Source organism: Amaranthus tricolor, chromosome 5 (genome assembly GCF_026212465.1).
Source record: "Amaranthus tricolor cultivar Red isolate AtriRed21 chromosome 5, ASM2621246v1, whole genome shotgun sequence".
Taxonomy (NCBI): domain Eukaryota; kingdom Viridiplantae; phylum Streptophyta; class Magnoliopsida; order Caryophyllales; family Amaranthaceae; genus Amaranthus; species Amaranthus tricolor.
In genome coordinates, this window is record NC_080051.1 from 29,594,099 (window position 1) to 29,607,797 (window position 13,699).

Consider the following 13,699-nt stretch of genomic DNA (forward strand, 5'->3'; position numbering starts at 1 on the left):
AGAATATACACCATATCGATCAGTTCATATATAACATATCACTTTTTGAATATAAAAAAGAGATGGATATATAGAAACTGACCCAGATACACAGGAATTTGGTTTTGAAACCCTTGAAATTCAAAACAAAATGCATTACATCATCAACATTATCCCTGCAGATAATACATTAATATATGTTATACGTAGAGTTTTGATCTGTCTTATATCAGTATTCTACATTCTGGTTGTAGTGAAAATTATACTAAAATGAATAAAAAAAAAAAATAGCACGCATATAGAATAAAAAAAGATGGATCCATTCTAGTGCCTCGATTATAAACTTCATCAGGAGAACGATTGCGAGGAATACGAGAGCGGTCTTGGGAGTGAGCACGGTGGATAAGTAAACCATTAAGGCCAAGAACAATGAGTTTATCCTTCCTGGAATAATCTAGAAGACTAAGTGAATGTCTTTGATTCTCAAGTTTAGAAGGTGAAAAAAGAAATGTTGATTTAATAAAATTTAATACATCTATCAATGTGTGAATAGGAGTAATAAAATACTTTTTATATAATTTTTAAAGTAAATTTAAGCTTAAATATTTCTAAATACAGGTAATAAAAAATTATAAAAAATATATAATATAAAAGTATACATTAATACGAATCTAACAAGATTTTACATAGATATGTTCTATCTTTTAAATATGTCTCAAAAACATTAATTAAATTTCTTCTTCTTAAGATGGAATATTCCACATGGATAGAACAATAGAGAACGAAGTAAGTACATAAATAAAAAAATAATTAAAATACAATTTTTTTTTCATATATAGCCTTTAGGCCGAGATTAAAATATATCATTTTCCTAAATATATTAACAATTTTATGTAAACAAGGTGAGTACCTTTGTGAAAAATCAACGGATAATAATGTTAATTTTTTTTTGTCCACAAACACAATGTACAGCGGCAAATCTACGTATGGCCCCCGGGGCAAGTAATTTTTTTTTTTCTAATCTTAATTATAATTTTTATGTTCAAATTTTTGATTTTTTAGGTATTTTTACTTTTAATTTTTATGTTCTGATTTTTAAATTTAATCTTAATCTTAAATTTTTAATTTTATTGTTCTAATTTTTATTCTTAATCTTCATTCTTATTACAAATAAGTGTTTTATTGGTATTTGATAACAATGCCATCTAAATTTAATTGAAGTTAGAATTGCGAAACCAATATGTCCCTGAACCAATATTTGATTTTAAGCAAATAACTTCTTAATTAACAATTGTTTCAATATTTAGCAAATCAGCTAATGCTTTAATTTAATTAATCAAACCAACAATTACTATTGCAAAACAAATCCTATGAGATGCTCCTCCAAATATATTAAAAAAAATTATGGACACTCTCTCTGTTTTCATAGGTTATTCTTAAATATGATTGAATTTTAGTGCAAAATTTGACTATGATTATTTATCGATTTATATGAAAAAACATATTCACGTGGATCTTAATAAATGTTATAAATATTATTCCATAAAGAATCTTTTGATTTACAAATTTTAGACAAAAATAACATTGTTCATCTCCATTTTAATATTTTAATACGCTTCTTATATGTTTCCCAATAACTTTTTAAACACATTTTTTTATTAGTTATGGTCCTCATATTTTTCCACTAACTTTATTTTAATATTTTTTAAATGTTTATAAATCCGACTTTTTCTCCATTAGATTTATTTTTCAATAAAGTATTATATACCACTATCTAAAACATCTATTTTATTTAACTCTTGTGAAAATTTTTTTGGCAAAACTTTATCAAAAAAAAGGACAAAGGGAGTATTTTTCATCTAAATCTAGATATTTCACCCAATTATCTTTTTTTGTCCGTTGTTTTTCGCACCAAAATATTACGTGTTGGTCTTAGAATCTTCTAGCAACAACTCACCCCTTCCGTCTTGTTCTCATCCATTTCCAAATGTTCTAGCACGTCCTACGCTCGAATTATCTTATGATCGACTCTATTAAAACCCTACTCTCATCCCGTTTTCCATCATCAAAACAACAACTAACTCTCAAACCAAACAACCTATCGATCATTACACAACCAGTAAAAAACCCATTTACATCAATCAATTTTATTCATTTCTCAGCTAGTTATATCGATAGATCAATCATGGCTTCCGCAGTAGACAACACCAAAGACACCGTCATACTCCGAATCAAACACCGAGACGAAGAAGGCAAAATCACAACCGAGAAAACAGAGGTTAACACCCACAACATGGATACCCTTAAACACATCGAGAAGAAACTGGTAGACACGGGTTTACACCGTCTGGAACGACACTCAGCGGATTACAGAGCATCTGTGAAGAAACCACCTCCTAAAAAGGGACATGGTGGGAAGTACACTTGGGAGGGGCCAAACCCAGAAGCTGAAAACGAGCTGGAAGCGGTGGAGGTGCTGGATAAGGGAGATCCGAACTATGTGGAAGAAGATGAAGAGGTTATTGGGGAGGAAAGTAAGGATTTGGTGAAGGGTGAAATTGAAGTGCCTAAGGTTGTTGAAGAACGAGAGGGGGTTGCTAGAGTTGATGTTGATCCTCAACTTAATGTGGTTTGATTTGTGTTGAATTTGATGATGGAATTGCTGTAACTTTTTTGTTTGTGCTTGGTTTTGTTCAATGTATGGTTTGATTACAGTGGTTCTTCTTTGAGCTAATAAACTGAAAATCATTTTCTATTGTAAATTGAAGTGTTTATGCAATTTTGAGTTTCTTATAAACCTAGCTAAATTAAGAATTTAATTCAACTCGGTGTAATCCGTTAAAGTATTGGACATATTATGGGTCATTAACGGCTTACCTTAGAAGTTGTTACATGTATACATAAAGTATGTGTTATATTAATAATAATAATAATAATATATAATGTGTTAGCATGTCGATTAGCAAGGGCAAAACGAGCAATTACTTGGGATTTTAAATAATTAGGATAAAAAATATATATAATTTATAGTTTTTGCTATATAAAATATATGAGTTATTAGGATTTTCTATAAAATAATTATATTATTAATAATACAAATTAATTTATTACGTTTTTAGTTAATAATATTTTTTTATTTTTTATTTTAGGCTTAAAAATAAAAAATGCCCTGCGTGTTAGACAAAAAGTTTGGTTGACTATAAAAATTTTATTTAACACTTAGTCGTAATGAAAGTAGGTTAAATCGTACGTGAGGAAGAAAGTATCCACATTCATTGTTTATTAAAAATCTAAATCCAGGAAATTAATGATTTATGGTATTTAAATGATTAATGATTGAAAATGTTGATTAGTTTAATCGTAAGTATGATAATAAGTCGGATAAGTTAATTGTTTGTTGTATCTTGGTAGAAATTAGTTTTTAATCCTTTTAAAAAAGCATAACTCATACAGAAGGAGTATTATTTATTATATTTTTTTGCTTTTACAATTGGCTTTTTAATTGTCTATTTATCTTAAAAGGCATATACAAAACATCTTTTGACAATTTGATTATTAGAAAAATAATCAAAACATTAACAAAAACATAATTTATTACACAATATATATTTTTTAAAATATTATAAGTAAGCTCTAAGATTAATGTAAGTAGACATTTAAAAAATTAAAAATAGACATTAAGAATACAATAATTAAGCATTTAGGATAATATAAGTTGACATTAAAAATACGGTAAGTAAACATTAATCTTTAGTAGGCTGAACTTGAGATATGTTTATCAAAGAAACGGTCTCTTAAGAGACTAGATATATATATTCTTTTCCCCTCCAAAATTAACCTACGTATCCAATCCAAAGTTTGCTAAAAAAATAAGATAAGATCGTTGAGTAATCAACATCAAGGGTCAATCGCTGATAAAGTAGTTATATTCCGAATTCCAATTCTTAAAGCAGCAAACGAAGCAACCATGTAACAGTAAACTTGCATTAAGTGGTAGACAGAAACCTTAGACATTCCTTAAATAGTCAATTAACTGATTTGAAAATGTTGTTTAAGCTGCTATTCACCAACTCCAAGTAAACAATTATGACAAGACACACATCTAAATTTTATCTAGGATTATGCCTTAACTTAAAACCTATACACAAATCCAAGGATTCTTTAGATACATCCTTTTTATGATTAGTGTTTGTCGTTATATATTTTTTTTCAAACTCTAATTATGATGATGAATTTGAAATAAAAAGAATATAAATGGTGTTGGTAAAATTAATAAAGAATTAAAATATATATATAATAAGATTAAAAGAAAATAAAAGGTTATAATCCAGATTTAAAATAAAAAATAAAATAAAATAATAAATAATGGTAATTAGTATGCATGAGTATTCGTTGCTTTGAAGGGTTTGGGTTTTTTGGCTTAGTTTGTTATGTAGTTTGGCTATGTATTTGTTTTTGTTTGTTTTTCTATTGACTTGTTTGGTTGTTCTTTCTTGTTGGAAAGTTTGTCTCTTTGATGTCTTTCTCTCGTGTTTAGGAAATGTTTTTCCTTTTATAGTCTAGGTTGTAAAAGGTTTTTGGAGTTAATATATTTTTTTTTAATTGCCAAAAAAAATAATAATAATAAGTACTGTAGTATGAACGGAGTAAAATTATCTGGTGCACTTATTCCTACTACTCAGTCCTCTCTATGAGACTCTCAGTCGTTGAAATAACTACTACATAACGCTCTGTACAAAATACAAATGGTTCATTCCGGTGTATATTTCAATTCAAGTTCAAAAACTTCATTTGTAAATAGCAAAAAATGATGAGGTCCTACCGGGAGTCGAACCCAGGTCGCTGGATTCAAAGTCCAGAGTGCTAACCACTACACCATAGAACCTCCTATGCTTCTTCCATTCTAAAATAAAATTAAATTAAAAATATATCTTAACTATTACTAAAACAAAACACTACAGACATTATCATTTTTTTAAGGAATTACTTACGTGTCACTTCTCATTAAAAGTTTTCTCTCTAAATTTCAATGATCATGTCATTGTTATTATGACTTATTTTATATATTTGACTTACTAAAATCTAATTATTATTTTTTACTTTCTAGATCACATCATTTAATGCATTAGTGAATCATATATTTTATTTTATGTTTTTCAATTGTTTATAAAATCTTTTCAACTTTATTTATTAAATAAGTATTATTTAATGAATTTGATATTTTGAGATGATTACGACATAATTTTTTTTGTCTTTTATTGTGATTTAATTGTCATGAACTAGATTTTCACAATTACCTGCACACACAATGCAAAATATCATGTAATGTAAGTAATGTATACAACCGTTCAAAGTGAAATGAAATACAATTATAATGTACAATTTATTTCTTTAAATTTGAATTCTTTAGTTTATACAAATATGTCAAACAATTTTAAAAAATCGTATATTGCACGACACTATCTAATTAGATAATAAAACTTTTTAATAATTACCAGGGAAATGGGCTCGAGTTCTATGATTGAAATTATGATTTTGTACTTCCTACTAATTGACTTAGGAAATTGAATTGTTGGTAATTGTATGGAGAAAACTTAATTTATTAACAAATAAAATTTGACTTATAATTTTATTCACGTGATTTGAAAATCTTAAATGAATATAAGATTAATGGATTATAAGATGAGTTTAGATTGATTGAAGGAATATTTAATTAAGTATAGATTATAAGTTAGAAGACAGTATAATTTTATGGAGTAACGGTAGGAAGATAAAAACTTCCCAGTAAATGAATGATGCACAAGTATTTATAATGTAAAATGGAGGTTAGATGATGAATTAATGTAGAAATTATGGGCATGACGGGTAATTGATAGGTTATGATGAGTAGTGAATAGTTATTTTAAAAAGTTATTAGACCAAGGTGAGTGATTTAGATATAAAGTACATAGAGGCTTAATAGAATTTTTTGCGGTAATGTGTAACATCAAAACAAGTTACATTCTACTCATATTAGGTAAACATATATATGCAATAGTCCCACATTTCATAAAAGTAAGACACTTAAAATCAGTGGCCCCAACTCATATTCGGTACGTTTTAAATAGGCTATTTAATTCATATATATATATATATATATATATATATATATATATATATATATATATATATATAAAAGATGCGTCAAATTGTCTCATACAAGAATTTGCACTATTAGAATAATAATACGACTTATATTGCCTAAAAGTATGGTGTTTGAACCTCAGTCGTCATCGTTAAAGTTCTTAATATTTTACCTCTAGTATCTTATTCTTACCGCTATAAGCATAGTTAAAAAGTTACAAGAAGCACCATCATCATACATTGTGTATTTCGCTTAGAAATACTATACTTAGAATTTGGCGAGAAAAAGAAGATAATTTTTCAAACCTTTATTGAAAGAGGTTGCAGCTAGTGATACCCTAAATTTGAGAAAAACCAGCTAATGAAACAACAAAGACAAGACAATAAAAATACTTAGAATATATTAGGTAAATTGTTTGACAATTTGTAAATTTTATTTCTTAAAATGGTGAACTGAAAAGGTTTTTGTGAAACTAAGGAACATTAATTTACATTTAAAAAATAACTTGCAAAATAATACTCCTATATTTTAACTTAAATATTATGGTCGCACAATAAAAATATCATATTATATGAATTTGATTCTTAATCAAATTGAGTTGAATAAAAAATTTTGAGTTGAATTAATAATTATCAACACGTGTATGTAAAAGTTTTTTGATTTTTTAGAATGAGGTTCTCAATCTGTCAATCCTTACTATGTCTGGACCTGGTAAGTTTCCCCGTGTTGAGTCAAATTAAGCCGCAGGCTCCCCTCCTGGTGGTGCCCTTCCGTCAATTCCTTTAAGTTTCAGCCTTGCGACCATACTCCCCCCGGAACCCAAAAATAATTATTATTCAGAAAAAGTTTAAAATTCTGAGTTATATGCTCATCTAGTTTTACCTTTTCGTTGGTCTCTCTTATTATCCAAAAAAATATATGTAAGTTTTTGTGCATTTTATCAAGACATTTTAAATTTTAATGAAAAACAAAATAGTGTTTTTGGTAAAAAAAAAAAAAAAAAAAAAAAAAGGAAAACCAAGGGAACTTCTTATAAATAGGCTCTAATCTATTGCCATTCATCAACTTTTCTCAATTAATATCATAAATTACTTTCAAAATTTTCAGGTTCTGCTTATGTTTTTCATTTGATTTCAGAAGCAGATTCCATTTTGTTTCAACCAAAAATCATTTTTCTCTTACTTTTCTTTTCTTTTTTTCTTGTAGAAGATTAAAAAAAAATAATAAAATTAATAAAATTTCCTTCAATTTCTTCCTGATTTTTTCCTTCAAAATTCCTCTGTTTTTCAAGGAAAAATGGAGGCATTATCAAGAGAAGGGCAAAATGGGTTAATATGGGAGCAAATGAAAGCACCAATAATTGTGCCGATTTTAAAATTAGGAGTAATAATATGTTTGGGAATGTCCTTAATGTTGTTCATAGAAAGGGTTTATATGGGAATTGTGATAACATTTGTTAAATTATTTGGAAAAAAACCAGAAAAAAGATATAAATGGGAAGCCATAAAAGAGGATTTAGAGCTTGGTACCTCTGTTTATCCTATGGTTCTTATACAAATTCCTATGTACAATGAAAAAGAGGTCACATTTCCATTTCTATTTTTCGATCCTCTGTTTTTTATTATTTATTCTGCATCCTCTGTTTTTGCATTGAACTAAAATGGAGTATAAATAAATTTTAATGAAAATGTGCAGGTTTACCAGCTCTCTATTGGAGCAGCATGCGGACTTTCATGGCCGTCTGATCGAATCATGATTCAAGTTTTGGATGATTCAACTGATGAAGCAATCAAGGTAATACATTAGTTTTTATTGAAGGTAATAGTAATACAATACTGTAGTTGGAATAGATTTAGTTCACTTTTTTAAGCTTTATCATCCCCTAAAACATCATTAAATGTAATGATAATTTATATAAGTATAATAATATTAAAAATAAATAGTTTAACTAAATTAAATTGAATAATATTGGAAAAATTATAGTCAAGGTTTGAGAAGGGAAGAAAGATGTTAACTCATACCCATAAACAAGAGTGTAGTTAAAAAATACCTCTGCTTTTTTAATAGAAAATTAGTATTTTTGATTGAAATTTTGTTTATAAAAATATGATTCTTATGAGGAAAAATAAGCTTTAAATAGTTAAATTTATTGGTGTATGGAGATTTTGCAAATCCATAATAAAAATTTTACCGGTGAGAAGAACTTTTATTCAAAATGTATGCAGAAATTAATTCCTTTATTCATTTTGAATTATCTGCTACATTACAATTATTGATACTATTTATTATTAAATTTATTTTATTTATTGCGGCTAATGTGTAAGAAAAAATATAGTGAAGTGAGATTTTATTTGAATCATAATTGCATACTGTCATAATATTAACTTTTTATAATTTTTAGATTCCATAGTTCAATATACTTCTATAAATTATCAAATAACACACTGAATTACGTAAAAAATCGAATATAATAAATATAGTATAACGAATATTATATATTACACAATTTAATATAATAATTAAAAAAAGGTGTGAGATGAATGTTGTTGGGATGGTGTAAATGTTGGGCAGGAACTAGTGGCAGTGGAATGCAAGAGATGGTCAAATAAAGGAGTAAACATAAAGTACGTAATAAGAGACAACAGAAAAGGATACAAAGCAGGAGCTCTTAAGGAGGGGATGAAGCATGATTATGTCAAGAATTGTGATTTTGTTGCTATTTTTGATGCCGATTTTCAACCTCAATCTGATTTTCTCCGTCGCACCATCCCCTTTTTCGTCCATAATCCCAACCTCGCTCTCGTTCAGGCTCGTTGGAAGTTCGGTAATTTCTCTTTTCCATCCTCATTTCATTATCGAATATTAAATTTATTCGCGTTTTAATAACATACTATCAAGAACTCAATTAAAAATTCGAGTTGATGATTTAAACATCCTAATCATTGGGTATCGGCAGTGAATTCTGACGAGTGTTTGATGACAAGAATGCAAGAAATGTCATTGGATTATCATTTCACAGTGGAACAAGAAGTTGGATCATCCACTTATGCTTTCTTTGGCTTCAATGGTAACTTAACTTTCAAGTTAACTAAACCAGTGTGTACGGTGCTGATTTGGTTGACGCTCATTCATAACTGAGGTGAACGCAGGCACAGCAGGCGTATGGAGAATCGCGGCCATTAATGAAGCCGGAGGATGGAAAGATCGGACAACAGTGGAGGACATGGATCTTGCTGTTCGAGCTAGTCTCAAGGGCTGGAAGTTTTTATACCTCGGCTCTGTTCAGGTATTTTTCCAATTCTTAATTTGTCTGATTTTAATTGTTATACAACTTGCTAATCGTTTGTGCATTATGTTTGCAAACTGTGATGATCATACAGCGAGAGCTCAAGTAGCTCTCGGTAAGCTATCTTGTTGGGCTCAGAAGTCGCTTCACGATTCAAATCATCGTGAAGCTGAACTTCTGAGCTCAACAAGATAGCTCAATCTCGTACAAGCCAAGCCACACTTTACTATTCTAACTCAGCTTGGTTCCAATCATGATCACCCCTAGAAAGAACAATGTAAAGTACATTACAATTTAGAACTTTTGACATAATATCTAGCAAAGTGAGCTCACTTTAAGCACCAAAACATATCACATTCCAATGAACACTGGTTTAACCAAAACTTTGCATTGACATGGATGAACAATAGGTGAAGAATGAATTACCAAGTACCTTCAAAGCATTCCGATTCCAGCAACACCGATGGTCCTGCGGTCCTGCTAACCTGTTTAGAAAAATGGCCTTGGAGATTATAAGAAATGAGGTATACATCTTCTTTGTAAAATGCCATGATACGATTTCTCCATTAAGAAGACTACAGTTATAAACATTTTGCAGAAAGTTTCACTGTTGAAGAAGGTATATGTGTTATACAGCTTCTTCCTAGTCCGGAAGGTCATCGCTCATATTGTTACCTTCTCTTTCTACTGCATCATTCTACCGGCCACTGTATTAGCACCTGAAGTTGAGGTTCCGAAATGGGGGGCGGTTTATATCCCTACCATCATTACCTTCCTCAATGCAGTTGGGACACCAAGGTTTACTTGAATCCTTTCTTTTTTTCTTTTAGGTTGACCTTTAAATGACCTGTCTGCTGATGCCATATGCTGGTCTTATTGCAGATCACTTCATCTGCTAGTTTTCTGGATTCTCTTTGAAAATGTCATGTCCCTGCATCGCACGAAAGCAACCCTCATCGGCTTGATGGAAGGTACACGAGCCAATGAATGGGTTGTTACTGAAAAACTCGGTGATGCACACAAGTTCAAATCGGCTGATAAAGGATCTAAGAAACCTCGTTTTAGGTTTTGTGAAAGGTAGACTGTATAGAATAGAGGCAGAATTTCCCTCCTTTCCCTGTTAGCATGTTCTTATGTCTAATATCCACTGTTTTTCACCCATCGAACAGGCTGCACATAACAGAGCTGCTTCTTGGAGTTTATCTTCTCGTTTGTGGCTACTACGATCTCCTATATGGGAAGAGCCACTTCTTTCTTTACCTTTTCTTTCAAGCATGTGCCTTCTTTGTGGTAGGATTTGGATATGTGGGCACCTTTGTTCAAAGCTCTTAATTCAGAAATGGCTTGCAGGTTCTGGTTCTTTTCTTAAAACATGGGTGCGAGGGAACGATGCTTTAGCAGCAACGCCCTGGTAATCTAGTAGCATCAACATTTCATTACTCCTATGTCATTAGGGGTTACCACATAAGCAGGGTTTTACAATCAGATGTACGCAATCGTATCCTTATACGATAAAGAGTATGGTGCCTACGGCAACTCCCTCGTAATCTAGTTGTATCAATTTTGTAAGCTTAAGGGTGAATAATTGAATATAGAGTAAAAGCTGGTTAATTTTTTCAGCTTGCTACAAAGCCAACATTTTTTTAGATTTGTTGTAGTAGATACAGTTGCACTAAAATTGACTATCAGCAAATGAACAGAGTTCAAGGATGGGCAGGAATAGATTAGTACATGTTCCTTAAACACATAAACATGAAAATCTTACATTCATACTCCTACATTTTCTCTCCTATACGAGTTTTTTAAAAAAAGTGTAAAGATTTCATTCGAATAGATTAGTGCACGCTAAGCTCAATGCAAACACTTGTAATTACAAGAATAGATGAAGAAGAACACATTAATTACTTATCCATACATTTACTAAACCAAAAGACATGATGAAGTAACCAAGCACACAGCTCGATCATCAAAAAACCTCAAATTGCGGACACTAATATTTACTCCAGAAGACAGGCATCATTGTCATCTAAAAGTACCAAATCTGGACTGACAAAAAGCATATAAGTCACCATATCCATAAAGCAAGCACTCAGAAAAAGAACAATAGACCAACACCACCGTTAAATTTGCCAGGTCTCCATCATATGTTCTACAAAAACTAAAATGATGACACATCTCAAAAGGGTAATCAAAGAAATCGATCATAACAGCTCAAAAAAGTCAATACAGCTCTCATTGAAATCATATATCAGCAATAGGGTGTATGTAAGGCCACATGCTTCCGACCTTTGTCCCATGTGTGTGCCCGTGTGGGACTCTTGGACTCTTGACACTCGGGCATGAACAGTGCACTTGTAACACTTCAATTTGGCACAAATTCTCAACTTTCTTGCATAAAATAGGCAAAGCGAACTCTTAAACATTTATGTCCGACATAGATATATGAACTATTCTTGTGAGAGATCATCTTTCGGTGAGATGGTCTCAAAACAAGTTCATATGCTAATAATTATATCAGTTGTGCAATTCAGCCCATGTAAAAAGGGCGCCAAAATTCAAGTACATGTAATGATATTGTGTTGATAATGTAATAAAAAACTAAGTGATAACGGATAAAACTATACCCGAGTCTACTTAGGCCAGATCATTCCATTAAAACTCTATAAATATAAGAAATAATTTAGAGCAATAACGTAGAATTTTAGGCCCCGGTCTACCTTGCTTTATAGTTTTATTAATTATAATAAGATTGTGCAACACATAGGGGGCTATAATAATAGCCGAATTGGTTCAACACAGTTAGTATCCTCAATCCTCAATTCGCCACTAAGTTACCTGTTAGAATATCATATATCTCATAGTATATAAAAGTCAACAACAGAAATATATCCTCAATTGCAAAACCCAACAAACAATTTCCATCAAAATGCAAGAATTCAATTTCCATAAAATTAAACAAAAGGGTATAATTTAATACATAATTTATTCACCCTACAAAACATAAACTAAAACCCTTACATGAGATTTAAACTCAACTCTAAATCAAATAACAAAATTTAAAGGACCTTAAGCATGTCATCAGCACCACTGTAGGTAAAAGCACCACCATCTTCCATATTAAGAACTTTAACAACACCATCTTCAACCAGCATAGCATACCTCTTAGATCGAACCCCTAATCCAACAGGTTTATCCCTCAAATCAAGTTCAGCCCCAATTGCTCTAGTAAAATCTCCATTTCCATCACTCAATAGTAGTACTTCATCGTTAACATTCAAATTCTCTTTCCAAGCTTTCATAACAAAAGCATCATTGACTGATATACAAGCGATTACATCGACGCCTTTGGATTTCAATTCAGCGGATTTTTCGACGAAACCAGGGACGTGTTTTTGTGAACAGGTAGGAGTAAAAGCGCCGGGAACAGCGAATAAGATGGCTTTTTTGGAGGAAGTGAGGTCGGAAACGGTGATGGTTTGGACTTGGTCGTCGGCATCAAGGTAAGAGAATGTGGATTCGGGTAGTTTGGATCCGACTGAAATGGAGGACGTAATTTTGGGTTTGGCGGTTGTGGAAAAGAATAAGGGTTTTGGGGATTTGGGTTTGAATGAAAAGGAAGGGGTGAAAGTGGAGGAGAGAAAATGGGAGGTTTTGTTGGGGTGGAAAAGAAAGGTTTTGGGGGTGTTAATGGCGGAGGAGAGAGCAAAAAGGCGAGTTATGGCGGTGGATGATGTTAAGGACGCCATTGATGGTTTTTGTAAGCTAGAGATCCAGAAATTTGAGGAAGAGATTGGGGTTTATGTGGTTGTAGCCTTGTAGGGAGATAAGTTCAATAAATGGGGTTAATTTCAATTCAACGCAATCCTGCCACCTCCAACCCAACTCTTTCAAAATACTTCTATTTCATTAATTTCAAAATACTACACATTAGTATATTTCAAAACGAAAGAAGTACTTATAAGTTACGCCTATTATTATAAATTTTTAATTAAATGTGAGTATTTAAAAATGAAAGAAGTACTTGATATGTTATAAGCTTATGGCTATTATTGTTTATCATCCTATAAATTTTTTTATGATATATACTAGAGCTAATTTATGAAGGTATCGTGATTTTGTTTGAATCAATCAAGCGCATACTTATACAATGTTAATTTTTATAATTTTTAGTGATAAAAAATATAAATGATCAAGAGAGTGGATTAGATTGCGTAAAAAAAATTAAAAATAACATGTATTTCCTTCTTTTCAAATTAGTTGCAACATTTGTTTTAATACACTAATTTAATACTCAATATCTTTAACTATGT

At 30.8% G+C, this 13,699-nt stretch overlaps 3 protein-coding genes and 1 non-coding gene across 4 annotated transcripts; 2 read left to right on the forward strand and 2 right to left on the reverse strand.

The window, feature by feature from the left end:
• Window positions 1-1,893: 1,893 nt before the first annotated feature.
• Window positions 1,894-2,906, forward strand: LOC130812905 (uncharacterized). Its single transcript, XM_057678547.1, has one exon. It carries the CDS (start codon window positions 2,000-2,002, stop codon window positions 2,612-2,614), a length of 615 nt encoding a protein of 204 aa, XP_057534530.1. The 5' UTR covers window positions 1,894-1,999; the 3' UTR covers window positions 2,615-2,906.
• A 1,886-nt stretch (window positions 2,907-4,792) lies between these two features.
• On the reverse strand, window positions 4,793-4,864 carry TRNAQ-UUG (transfer RNA glutamine (anticodon UUG)). The gene has a single exon. It is a non-coding gene; the product is annotated as a tRNA-Gln (tRNA).
• A 2,302-nt stretch (window positions 4,865-7,166) lies between these two features.
• LOC130813350 (glucomannan 4-beta-mannosyltransferase 9-like) lies at window positions 7,167-11,167 on the forward strand. Its single transcript, XM_057679174.1, has 9 exons — window positions 7,167-7,684; window positions 7,799-7,897; window positions 8,675-8,927; window positions 9,060-9,170; window positions 9,253-9,389; window positions 9,800-9,913; window positions 9,988-10,187; window positions 10,272-10,466; window positions 10,559-11,167. The coding sequence occupies exons 1-9, from the start codon at window positions 7,400-7,402 to the stop codon at window positions 10,719-10,721; spliced, it is 1,557 nt and encodes a 518-aa protein (XP_057535157.1). The 5' UTR covers window positions 7,167-7,399; the 3' UTR covers window positions 10,722-11,167.
• A 1,137-nt stretch (window positions 11,168-12,304) lies between these two features.
• LOC130813351 (peroxiredoxin-2E, chloroplastic) lies at window positions 12,305-13,369 on the reverse strand. Its single transcript, XM_057679175.1, has one exon. It carries the CDS (start codon window positions 13,133-13,135, stop codon window positions 12,446-12,448), a length of 690 nt encoding a protein of 229 aa, XP_057535158.1. The 5' UTR covers window positions 13,136-13,369; the 3' UTR covers window positions 12,305-12,445.
• Between the last annotated feature and the right edge of the window lie 330 nt (window positions 13,370-13,699).

Excerpts from the sequence above, each read along its gene's own strand:
- LOC130812905 (XM_057678547.1), top strand. The coding sequence starts at position 2,000 with ATGATCGACTCTATTAAAACCCTACTCTCATCCCGTTTTCCATCATCA.
- LOC130813350 (XM_057679174.1), top strand. The coding sequence starts at position 7,400 with ATGGAGGCATTATCAAGAGAAGGGCAAAATGGGTTAATATGGGAGCAA. Across the intron at positions 7,898-8,674 it reads CAACTGATGAAGCAATCAAG|GAACTAGTGGCAGTGGAATG; the intron begins GTAATACATTAG and ends AATGTTGGGCAG. Across the intron at positions 9,914-9,987 it reads TGGAGATTATAAGAAATGAG|AAAGTTTCACTGTTGAAGAA; the intron begins GTATACATCTTC and ends AACATTTTGCAG.
- LOC130813351 (XM_057679175.1), bottom strand. The coding sequence starts at position 13,135 with ATGGCGTCCTTAACATCATCCACCGCCATAACTCGCCTTTTTGCTCTC.